At 49.6% G+C, this 12,769-nt stretch overlaps 1 protein-coding gene across 1 annotated transcript in view; it reads right to left on the bottom strand.

Annotated features, from left to right (window-relative positions):
• The window catches only part of LOC119185557 (phosphate-regulating neutral endopeptidase PHEX-like), a 34,784-nt gene extending 22,337 nt beyond the window's left edge, over positions 1-12,447 (bottom strand). The window contains exons 1-2 of the mRNA XM_075883618.1: positions 12,125-12,447; positions 5,639-7,685 (exon numbers count right to left, since the gene is read on the bottom strand). Coding sequence (XP_075739733.1) covers positions 5,639-7,685; positions 12,125-12,447 — 2,370 coding nt within the window. The remainder of the gene's footprint in view (positions 1-5,638; positions 7,686-12,124) is intronic.
• Positions 12,448-12,769: the final 322 nt, after the last annotated feature.

Below are 12,769 nucleotides of genomic sequence, written 5' to 3'. Positions count from 1 at the left end.
TTGGCAGAGGCGAGACGTCATCAGGTATTTATAGCCCAAGGTTTTCGTGACATTGTGCCGTGTGGAAAAGGTGCTGGTTAGAGTGACGCGGAGTACTTTGGCATTTGATTCACTCAGAAACCCACCCTCCTTATAAGTACATTTTTTCCCAAGTTGCTAAGAACCCGTTGATAACATGCTTGTACCTATGGACGACGAATTTTTAGTCAAAATGAGCTTCGCACACAACGCAGTTTTTTTCCAGTGGTTTGTCAGCGCAATAAGTCGCATGCTCCCAGGCCTTGTGCCGTTCATTGTCGGGGGAGCAGAGAAAATAGACGCTTTCTCCCCATGTTTGCGGAACGAAACATATCCCGCATTGCATCCAGGTGCAAAGCAGTGTCTTTGCTGCTTACCTATCACTGTGGCATGGTCACATTGACTCGTATTGATCCAGAACAAGTCCAAATAGGCAAATCGCGGACGTTGCGACTAGCGAGCACACGAGCAAGCGACTGAAAGTGCCGCGTTAGCAGCTGGCGAGCGCTCTCGACCGATCACGGTGGCGACTTGCGCACCGCTCCACGGCGAAATGAAATATCAGCACGCCTCCTTTCAAGGCGCGGCCGGGACGATGCTGACACCTCTCCTTCTAGCCGCCATACCCCTACCACACTTTCCCAACGAGACGCCCGTTCAAAAATTTCAACAAGCAAAGTTGCTAAACAGCTAGCGGCTCAGATTACTGTTGCGTGGTCGGCTGCGACGCTATGAACTTGAATGAAGGGCTGAAAAAAAAAACAACAAAAAGAAAGTGCAGCTGCCCTTCGCGGTTTCCCTAGGAGAAGCACGAATCTTGCGTTGTAACTGCTGTAAGCACATTTTCTGGGTACCTACTACGCCATAAATAATCATAACTGTTGTGTAGTAGGCTGGCATTCACTATGCAATCCTACATCATTCTTCGGAAAAGCGTACGCTATACACACTTGCTAGGAATGTTGTGCAATATTTCGATGCAGTGGCTGCCGACGATGAAGAATTATGTTTGAAGTGGGCATGCGCCAAAGCTTTTGTAATGGGTTGGATAATATGACGATCAATTCTTTACGTGATTTGCAGTATGTGACGCTTGGCTGTTCCTTTGATGTTCTAAAACGCGACATTTGCGCGATTACTTTTCCGACATCAAGGCTCAGGAAAGGTACTTCTGAAATGAGCTTCAAGCGCCGGCGTGGCTCAGTGGTAGAGTCCTGGGCTGGCACGCAGTGGACTCAGGTTATAATCACACTGTCTTTGGCGCTTGTGATTTACCACGTTTTTTTTCTTTTACAGCGAAAGCTGTTATGAGATCACATCAGGGGTCTCGCGAAGCGCCGCAGTTGTCCGCCGCCGCAGGTGTATACGTAACCACATCACGCGAAAACGGCATCGGCAAAAAAAAGAAAAAAAACCTAGTATTAATCACAACGTGTGGCTCTGACCCGGGTCCGTTTGGTGCCAGTCCAGTATTCTACCACTGAGCCATGGCGGTGCTTGGGACTTGTTGGTAATTAAACTTGCCTAAGGCTTGATGTCGAGAAAGCAATCGTGTTAATACGACTTATAAAATGTTTTAAAACAGCCAAAGAACAAAAAGTCGTCGCAATGCAAATAGCGCAACGATTAGGTCGTCCAATGCTACAACCCATTACAAAAGCTCGATCTTGTTCAGCTATTTCCTGCGGCGCATACCCACTTCAGGCATAATTCCTCATCGTCGTCAGCCACTGCACTAACGATTGGCACAAAATTCCTGGCAATAGTTTAGCGGATATTACGCTTATCAGAAGAGAGAGAGAGAGAGAGAGAGATCAACGTTTATTTAGAAAACGGTGTTCCGAGCGAGGCCTGGTGTCACCCTAAGGTGGGAGGGTTCCCTAGTCCAGGAACCTTCTGGCTTCGATTGCCCTCATGGCCCTGGCGACGAGTTGTCGCTGGTCTTCCAGGTCCTCGTGGACGATCTTGGCCTCCCACGTTTCCATTAGTTGGTCGTCGTTTATTCTTGGGCTTGGTCCCCCTCCAGTTGCATGTCGTGGTTAGCATTGCACTGGTATTCCAGGAGCAAGTGTGCCAGGGTGTCTGGTACGCTACAGAGCGGGCACATGACCTAAACTCTTTTAACCTAGACTCTTCTTTTCAAACAGACGTAATATACCTCGACTTTTTCAAAGCTTTCGACCGTGTTCCCCACCGCCGTCTAATAAGTAAACTTTCTTGTCTCAGTATAGACCCCTTAGCCATATCTTGGATTAAAAAATTTCTAACCGGTCGTGTTCAGTATACTGTTGTCACGAATAATGAATCAACCCGTGTCGATGTAGTTTCTGGTGTACCGCATCTTTATTAATGATATTCCAGTCAAAATTTCATCCACCCTCCGCCTTTTTGCAGACGAATGTGTGCTTTACCGTCGCATCTCATGTTTCACTGACCGAATTACACTCCAGAATGACTTATCTAACATACATAATCGGTGTTCGCGGTAGCTGATGCAGCTTAATACACAAAAATGTAAATTCATGCGAGTTTCGCGCAAGCGCACTAACTTTTCCCCCCAGTATTTTGTGAACTTCCAGCCCTTAACCACAGTCGACTCCTATCGTTATCTTGGCGTAATAATAACAAGTAAACTAACATGGTCCGAGCACATAGAACAACTAGTCACCGCTTCAGCAAAATCACTTGGCTATATTAAAAGATCGCTTACGTCCTGCCCACCGCAAATCCGAAAATTAGCTTACGAAACCTTCACGCGTACTAAACTTGAATATGCTTCTGCTTTTTGGAACCCTCACCAAAATTACCTAATCGACGCATTAGAAGCAATTCAAAATCGCGCTGCCAGATTCGTCACCTCACAATACAGTTCTCGCTTAAGTATTACCAGTATCAAACTATCCCTCAACCTCCCTCCTCTAGAAATTCGCCGCAAAGTCACTCGGCTCTGCCTTCTGCACAAACTATACCATGATTTCCCGTCACAACGCAATACCGTTCTTCTACTTCCCGCCCGTTCATCGCGTCGCCTCTTTAACTCCCTATGTTTACAGCGCTTACATGGTTCAATTAATGCTTTCAATGAATCATTTTTACCTACTGCCATTGAAGACTGGAATAACCTGCCTGAATCCATAGTGCACGAACAAAACCCCTTAAAATTTAAACAGCTAATCACAAATCACTTGATGTTAGTTAATTTACAATTGTTGCTGTTTTCTTCCACGTATATATATATATATATATATATATATATATATATATATATATATATATATATATATATATATATATATATATATTCCTTCTGTTGAAATTGCTTTTTATCATGTAGTTCTCTTTCGATCAAGCTTTGTACCATTGACAATCATGCATCTATTGAATTGTGTTTTTGCCTCCCCCTTATGTAATACCCCGCAAGGGGCCTTTAAGCGTTCATTAAATGATGATGATGATGTGGCCATGTGTCGTTGGGTAGAGGCGGTGCATTAATATGCCATGTATGTAAGCATTGCTTTGTAGGCGTCTGAAAATCACGATCTCTTCTTTGGTTAGTCTTGGATGGGGTGGAGGGTACAACCCGTCGCTCGAGTTTGTAGAGTAGCGACGAATAGGCTTATCAGAAAAATGATGAAAAATGGCATAGCGAATCCCGGCCTACTACCCTAATTTTTTTTTATTAAAGTCGTAGTGGGCATCAAGCAAGTGTGCTTGCAGCAGTTACACAATTAGTGTTTAGAAAAGGATCTGTAAGGTTTCTCTTCTAGTTTTCGCTGCCCCCGCCGCGGTGGTCTAGTGGCTAAGGTACTCGGATGCTGACCCGCAGGTCGCGGGTTCGAATCCCGGCTGCGGCGGCTGCATTTCCGATGGAGGCGGAAATGTTGTAGGTCCGTGTGCTCAGATTTGGGTGCACGTTAAAAACCCCAGGTGGTCTAAATTTCCGGAGCCCTCCACTACGGCGTCTCTCATTTTGGGACGTTAAACCCCTCAAATCAATCAATCTAGTTCTCGCTGCAACAGCGCTGCGCCTTCCGCGCAGGCCTGGCGTTTTTTTCCGATTTCTTGAGATATCGGCTACAGACACCGGCGGCGGCGGTGCGCAGCTACGGCGCCTAACGTGACCTGCGTTCCTGATTTTATGACAGCTTTCGCTGTCATTCATGGCGTACGCAGCCAAAACCACCTTGGCAGCAGCCCGACACAAGAGCGAGAGTGGTGACGAACAATAACCCTCGTCGGCTTACAGTCAGGGTATTGTACGTGCCCCGCAAGCGTTTTCTAACATCGACAAATATACTTGTTTGCCCTCTGCCACGTCCCGAGGAGGCCTGTCTCCGCCAAACCACAGAAAATGTCGAATCGACGAGAATACTCGGTTCAGCACTCGCCCTTGCTTTAAAACCAAACTAACCAAATCTTACACGCAACACTCGTCACTAATAATCGCTCAGAAGTCTACCTGCACACAGAACACTCCACGCAAGCACCAAGAATTTTCAAATTTGTTGCCAGAGGTCCTTTAATAATACCGTTGCGTTGTCTTCTATCGCTTATGCGTACTTGCACTCTAACCACGCAGTCATGATTGCGCCATGCAGAATTTTGTCGAAAACTACTCTGCATTATTGTGTACAATTCACCTGCATTATTGTGTACAATTCACCTGCAGGAGTGCAGTTTAAAAAAATCGAGTATTTAGGCAGCATTTCTGCCCCACAAAAATAATAGTCATCTACTTCAAGTACTTTCCTCGTGTTATCGCCATGGTTTGCGCTCACTAACAGCACGAGTGTAATAAGGGTGACATGGCGATTCTTGAGAAGAAAGTAGCCAGCACCGGGTTTTCAAAAAAAAAAAAAAAGAACGCGAGAACTCAGATGGCAATTATCGTCGATTCGCAGAACTATACTCCCCGAATACTTTTTTTTCTTAGAGTGATAGTTACTACGCTAGTCAGGGCATGGATCAATTTGGTGTGTCGTTCTACTGAAAACAGACTGTATACATATTTACCTGTGGGAGAGTGCTACACGTGCGAAACTGCTAATAACGCAAAACGTTTAATTATAGCCTTGAATATTTGCGAGCTAGCCACAAAAGTTCACAATGAAACTGCGTAAGTGCGAAAAAGCAAATTACTCGGCCACACAAAAAATGTGTGTACTCGTGATTTTCATATTATAGCGCCAAAGTTGTTGCTAGTGCATACTGTCGAAATTGCGCAATGTCTCAAAAACGCGATTGAACAATGGTACAGCATATACGTAAGAACTAAGGACTTAAGACTGCCCACGTAAACAATCAGTGAGGCGACAACGCATTGAGATAATTAACAAGTGCGACGCGAGTTTATCCGCTCACTGTCACATCGCAAACTCGCATACACTACACTGACGCAGTTAAGCATAATAAATAATGAAAACACACTGAACAAATGAGTATTCGTTCGGCGTTGCGCATGATGAAGAAAATACACGCGCGAAATATACGAATAAAAATGTCACAGCACTGAAAGTTCATTTCTCTGTCGGTATATAACAAGATCTCACAAATCTCTGTCGGAGGGGCGCACTCAGTGAATTAGGGCACACTTGTCGGTGGGGTTCATGAACGAACCAACCTTGCAGCCGAAAGCGCGCGCGAACTCCAGTGAATTGCGCAGCGGGCCGTTAACACGGAACCAGGCGGGACTGTGTGGTCCCTGGGCGGCCATCTTGCGCAGGAAGCGCTGGTTGCCGTTCTCACACATGTTGGCGGCGTACGAGACGAAGAAGAGCTGACTGGCGTTCCAGTGCTCGAGCAAGGCGAGCCGATAGTCAGGCGCCACGCGACCACTGTCCAGCAGGAACGCGTCCAGCGCCGGCCGCAACGCCAGGCTGTCCCACAGGTCGGACCACGAAGTGCGCGATGCGTCCAACTGTGGCCCCTGCTCGGTCCAGGACAGAGCAGAGTACTGGCGTTTCAGGCAGCGCCGCAAGTCGTTCATGCGACGCGACAGGGCCGTCTCGGCTCCGTATGCGTTGCTGCCGCGTTCGAAGTTGTAGGCCCAGTGGTAGACGGCGCGCAGTAGGGGCCGGTATACCTTGGTGCCCGCCCTAGCTATCTGCAAGGGTCGCAGAGACGGGTGCTCGTTGAGGAAGAAGTCGAAAACGGGCAGCGGGATCTCGAGCCTCTCGTACGGTGGCGGCAACTGGCTCTCGGCGCTCAGGAAGCCGCCCGTCCATCCCGGGTAGGCCGCCACGCCGCCTGCGGCAGCCGCACGCGTGCTCATGTGCGCCATCAGCTTCTTCTCGAGCGACTTACGGATCCAGGTGTAGACGAACTGTGCCGTGGAGAGGCGCGAGTTGCTCAGGTAGACGCCGTCCACGTACTCGGCTCGCGTCGACTCGCTGTCCATAGCGCGGGGCGACAGGGGCTCCCACGAGATGGCGTTCAGCTTGTCGCGAAGGTGCGCGCGCAGCTCGCTGTTCAGTGGGCCCAGTTGCGTCTGGACGGACTCGAGCAAGACGAGGCGTAGCGTAGACACCAGGTCTTCAACGGCATTCTCACCTCCCAGCAGGGACTCGGCTATGTGCCGCGACACGTGCAGCGGCAGGTTGGGCTCGAAGCGGTTCAGCAGGCGCAGGCAGTAGTGGCTCTGCGGGAGAGCACGCGCAAACTCTGGGTGTCGCGCGTAGGCCACCGAGGCGAGCTGGTCGCGGAGCTCGCGCTTCCAGATGAAAGGCGACAGCGCCATGGTGATGCGGAAGAGCAGGTAGCCCAGCAGGTCGCTCGAGAAGCGCAGCAGGTCCCCACGCGCCAAGCGAAGGAAGTAGTCAGGTGAAGCCAGCTTTACGTACGTCCGGGCCGTGATGGGACGAAGCCCTTTGCCGAACACGCTCTGCAGCAAGCTAGTCCACTCGATGTTCCTCAGCGAGGGCAGGTCAAACACCTTGACCATGCTGGCATTGACAAGCGCCGCGGCGTCCAGTTGCGGCCGGCCGAGAATGAGCGCCAGTCTCTCCTCGAACTGGAGGAGGTCGGCGTCCGTCTGGTTCTGGAAGAAGCCCAGCAGGGGCGCGAAGCTCACGCGCACCAGCTCGTACTCTCGGCGCTCGAGCGGGCCGCGCAGGAGCACTGTGGATGGCTCGCCGAGCCCCACGAAGCGGCGGGTGTCGTTGGTGGAGACTTCCTTGACCACGAAGGGCCTGAAGAGCGCGTCGACGCCGAGCTCGCGGTAGGCGACGCCCAACTTGTGCGACACCTCGACGGGCGACGGACGGCGGCGCGCGCTCGATTGCGCCATCCATGGTCGGAGCCGGGCTGCATCCATGAATATGGCCCGCAGGGCGTGGAAGAGGTTCGGCTGCGGCCGCAGGCAGTTGTCGATGAGGAAGCGCAGTGGCGGGAACCGGCTGGTCGCATTGTCGCGCAGTCCCGAGGCGAGTAGCTCAGTGTAGCCGTCCACCAGGGCAGTGTCCACCGAGAGCCGCTCACTACCGAGAGGCAGCGGCCGCGCCCGCACCCAGTCGTCGCACACGTACGCGTAGAAGTCGTCACAGGGGTCGCGGCTGGTGTTGATCTGGCGCAGCAGTCGGCGCGCGTACTCCACGCACGCCGTCGAGGTACAGGCGCGATTGCGGCGGCTTTGCGAGGGCGCGTCATAGAACACGTCTGGAAAGCTTGCTCTGCCGTGGCAATGATTTGAACAAGTGTTAGAAAAGCTTTACGTGAACTGTATAGACGAATACATATAAATGTTTCGATAATTTTAGACGTTTATTACCGATGAACTATTAAGCTTCATTTAATGAACAAGATGGCTTCGATGCTGAGGTGAGTAAAGGAAAAGAGCTGATGGCCAATCCACTGTCTTCCCAGGAGTGTGTGATACATGTCGACTTTACTGCGTCATGACTTTGCATTGAGGAATCGACGAATAGCACAGTGTACTTGCAATGTATTTTCTATAGAAGAACGCAACATGGTACTGTGGTACCAAGATATGATCAGTATGCATTTACTCCGGATAACCCCTGATATTACTAATATCAAAGCACAGAAGTGCTTAAGGAACAATGCATGATGTGACAGCCCATGCTAAGGTGGCGCTTTCTCGCGGCTGTCGATACCAACTGCGGCAGCCAAGGCTCCTCCTTGAACACACTACCCCGTATTCTAGTACACTATGATTGAAGTTGGGTGCCTCGATGCGCGCGCCGGATGAGCGAGCATCGGCATAGAGTTTTCTACAATTATTTAGAGGCGACTCTGGCGCTGCGATCGTTCAGCGACCATGGGAATGATGGGTAGTACACACATTTGCCTAGTTTTCGTACTTGTGGGCAGCGAATCGTACTTGGGGCTTCGTTTATTGCTGTGTTTCGGTTTTGTTTTGAAAGAAAGATTCAACCCTTTTGAACTTCGTGATCCGATTTGGAAAGGTAAGTTAAAAAAATTTAGATGGCGAAGCGCAACTGCTGAACATTTGCTAATATTTGTTTTGTAAGAAAACAGTTTCAAGCCACACGAACACACATGGAGCCAAAAGCAGGCCAGAAGTACGAATATTACACAAATGTGTGTACTACCCATCATTCCCATGCTCGCTGAAACGACGTGCGTTGCAGCTCCCATAGACACTAGCGTCAGAGTTAGTTCCCTCTAGTGTATATAAGGAAACTCTATGGGCATCGAGGCACTCTAATGGAGGCGCGCCACCTGGTTGGCGCTGGCTTCCCGTGGGACCTCCATATTTGCGTACGTGCGCGATTTTTTGGGTTACGCCAAACCGCACGCTGAAGAACTTAGCTTCTAGTCTTACTTTTACCACTGCAGTTTATTTCTATGGCATCTGGTCTAGGTGGCTCTGATTTACCCCGGCGCCCCAGCGGAGAATCTGAGTTTATTGATTGGCTTATATGGGTGGTAGCTTGATCGCTTGAGTTTGGATGACAAGTTCCTCTTAATGCACAGTAATTGTCCAGACAACTATTACGGTCTCTCGTCGTTTAGCTTTTCATCAAATGGCAAGTTCATATAAGAAAATAAAAGTCTAAGCTTGCACTAAGTAGCGCAAGGTTTAAAGGAGCGAAGCTGGCCGGTCGATGAAAAAGTCTAACCTGATTATTGCTGCTGTGTTGTTGCGAGCATTTAGCAAGACTATGCTAGATTGTTCGTTGGTTGCTTTTCAAAGAAGAGAGCTTCGAGCTGGATCACTTACAGTCACAGACAGGACACGAACGTCCAAACTCCAGAGAAAGAACTCGTGCTGTAAACGAACGTTCGCACCTCCCATACATCTACGGGTCCGTTTTCGCGTATATAGCTCGCTTAGGGGCTCCGGAAGTATATGTGGAGTGTGGGGGGCAACGTTTGCGGGCAGGGATATATATATATATATATATATATATATATATATATATATATATATATATATATATATATATATATATATATATATATATAGTCAAGTAGATCTTCAGTGAGCGGTCTCAATGTGGTTTATTTCGACGTTTCGGCCTAGAGTGTGACCTTCATCAAGTGTGTGTGTGTGTGTGTGTGTGTGTGTGTGCGTGTGTGTGCGCGTGTGTTGAGCTAAGTGGCAGCCATGGTTTAAAAAATCTGCGGGTTGTGGGTTAATAAACGTACTACAAGTCCAAGAAAATCGTGCGATATTCATAAGACAGCGTGCTGCCACCTCATTCAGATTTCAGAAAGGCCACATTTTTGTAGGCACGTGCGATTTTCGCAAGGTCTCTTGAGTTTTTCAACACGCCTACTCCTTTAAAAGCGCATAAAAAAGAAATGGAACTGGTCACGCACACTCACATCAATCTTTTTCAATGTCCACTGACAAATATCAGTGCAGTTTTTGCAAATAAATGAAGGTTTCAGGGTGGCAGAGTATTATAATATTTATTTATTTCAATTATTTATTCACAATAGTGCCAGTCTTTACTGAGACTATAGCAAGTGGTCAATATGTACAGCTACTATGAATACTCATCATAATAACCAAGCAGCAGTAGAAAGAAAAAGAGTAACATCAACTTAGCTCATTATACACCTGCAACTTACACTACACAACACACAAACAAAATACGAGTAGATAAAAATGGCATATGAACATTGGAAGCTTAACACACGACTACATGCAAAATTTACAAGTACATGTGCATGTTGCATGAAGGATGCTACTTACAATATAACATACTAAGGTATTTTTTTCAATCTGACTCAAACTGAGCCAGTGATTCAGTGTTAGTAACGAGAGGGGCTAACATCGAATGAACGACGCAAGGCTAAAGGTGCTGCAGAGACACACGAGCAAAAAGAAGAACGTCTAGGAAAGTGGCGTCGCCCATGGAGGCTGATCGCCATGCCCGACCATCACAGCAACAACAAGACGCCGTCAATGGCGTCAAGGCTTGCCGAGGGACTGACTATACGGTGAAGCTTAGCGAAAGCCCCTTAGCTAACGCTACATATATCTTGGCATAGCTGAGCTAAGCCACGGCAAAATTTTGCTCCAGGCACCTAATGATCTACCCTAATTTCACGGGGCTTCAAGCAACCAGACTTCCCCAAGATATCCCTCTCACGCAGCCAAAACGACGCTCCTTTACCAGCAGATTCCTCGGTCTCCCCTTCCTCTTTGCATCTTAGTTCCGCGGCGGCTTTTCATGGGTCCTGACCCCACCACTCCATGGTACCTAAACAATTGTAACTGTCCATGAGAATTTTGTTCTTTTCAGTCAGCGTGCGTCAGCCCGACGACCGCCCTCGCTGCACACATCAGTAGAAAACCCTCTCCCCCACAAGGTAGAGCAACCGAATATGAAGAAGCTCCAAATTCGTAGAAGGCAACGGGAAAGCTGTCCGATGACGCGTGAATTATGAGCGACAAAGAATTCCAGGGCTCAGACGAAACGCGCAACGTTCTGAACGCAGTGCAGAAAAGCCCCTGGCCGCCCCATCGCCCCAGTTTCTGTTGCCCGAAGACTCGATGTCCAGGTCAGGTTTCAACGCCTCCAAGCCGGTGGCACTCGTCGCTTATTCTTCCTTGAACGCCACAGGCGGTCAGCCGCCGAGAATACCATAATGAGTCTGGTAGCCGCGGTAGATAGTTTTTATGTGCACATGTCGTTCATCTTGCTTTTTTATTATTAGCAATTTTCTTTGCAAGAACTAAAGGAGAGGCGACGTGCTGTTAGGAGAGGCACACAGGACAGTGAGAACAGGGCCATGTAGGGCAACTCGATCCACCCATGCGGCATGCACCCGGAGAACGTGCAGGTCGGACGGTGCCAGAGAGGCAAAACGCGCGTGAAAGGGAATCCGACGCAGAATATCTCGAAGCTTGCTTGTATAAGCCTACGTCACAATGACCGGGTTCAAATTACACCGGCTGCCGCTATTACCGCAGCGCTTTTCGGAAAAAGCAAAATAAAAGCGAATTAGGGAGATATCACTAAGCAAATGAAAACTAAAGAGGAAGGTATCACTGCAGGACATATCTCTGTCCTTGCTAAGACGAGAAAACATGCTGAAGGGGATCGTAGCAGCTGTTAGTGGGTTTCTATACCTGTGGGGGCGGCCCCCGCAGGTTACTCTGTGCGCCACTGTGAGAACCCGCACTTTACCGGAGGGAGCCATCGCTCGCCATCAGTTTCTGACGCCATGCACGCCGCGAGGACTTTTGGAAGGTGCCGAACGGTTTCGTCCTACTCAGCTAAAGATGCTGCAGAGAAGAGGCTTGCAGATCCAGAATGCGCTCGACGAGATAATTCCAGGGGAGCGACGATAATGCAGCGCTGAGACCCTGACATGAGGGAGGCCGATAATGAGTGACGACGGACCTATATGCTTCAACAGGTGGGGGGGGGGGGTGCCAAAGCCTGCTTTACTGAGCGCGAACTCGCTTTGGAGTTTGGGCATTCACGCGAAGCTAGTGATAAACCATTTTCGCCGTCATTTAGCCTCGCGGATCTTGACGCAAGCTTTGGCGTTTTTTTTTTACACAGGCGTAAACACCAAAGTTCTTACGCCCAGCTTCGCTGTTAAACGTTGTAACGTCGAACGCAGCTAGCCCTAACAACGTCACGTACAGGCACTGTCGTCTTACCTAGGCACAGTGGACATTTTGGGCGGCGTGCCGTGGTACGATGGCGGCGGTGCGTCTTTGGCCGTGATAGTAGGCTGTGGTTGCATTGAAGAGAAAGCGCCGCCGCTGGAGATGAACAGCGTTGCGGTGACGAAGGCGGTGACCAACACCGACGCCATCAGCAGCAGTGTAGTGGTGACGCTGAGGCTCCACAGGGCCGCCGCCCAGCCACCACCACTGCAGAACTGCGCGTTGCTCGCGTCGGCTGGCGGAAAGGGACTGGCGGCCGCGTACAGCTCAGCCGGCACGGCGAGGACCTCGCTGCTGGGAATGTTTTCGGCCATCGCTCTGCAGCGCAGGGGCGAGCGCTCCGTTCCAGGCCACGAGCTGCTCGTGCGTACGGTGGCGCCTGGTCCCCTCCCGCCATGCCCCTTACCCACTAAGAAGCCAATGAGTGAAAACGTCTTACTTTAGTGGTGAAGCTTCTTCAGGTGGAGGCTTGTCCGTTGGCGGCGTTGGCGGGCACCGTAACCGTGATGGTGATGGCGACACGCTTATACCGTTTGGATCGGGATGACGCTGATGACGATAGTGATTACGGACAACGACTGGCCTGTGGAGTACGTGACATCTCGATTTGCTGTATACGTTATATTTTGTATGACT

This window comes from Rhipicephalus microplus, unplaced genomic scaffold (genome assembly GCF_043290135.1).
Source record: "Rhipicephalus microplus isolate Deutch F79 unplaced genomic scaffold, USDA_Rmic scaffold_18, whole genome shotgun sequence".
In the NCBI taxonomy this organism is placed as follows: Eukaryota; Metazoa; Arthropoda; class Arachnida; order Ixodida; family Ixodidae; genus Rhipicephalus; species Rhipicephalus microplus.
This window is presented reverse-complemented; position numbering and strand designations above follow the sequence as displayed.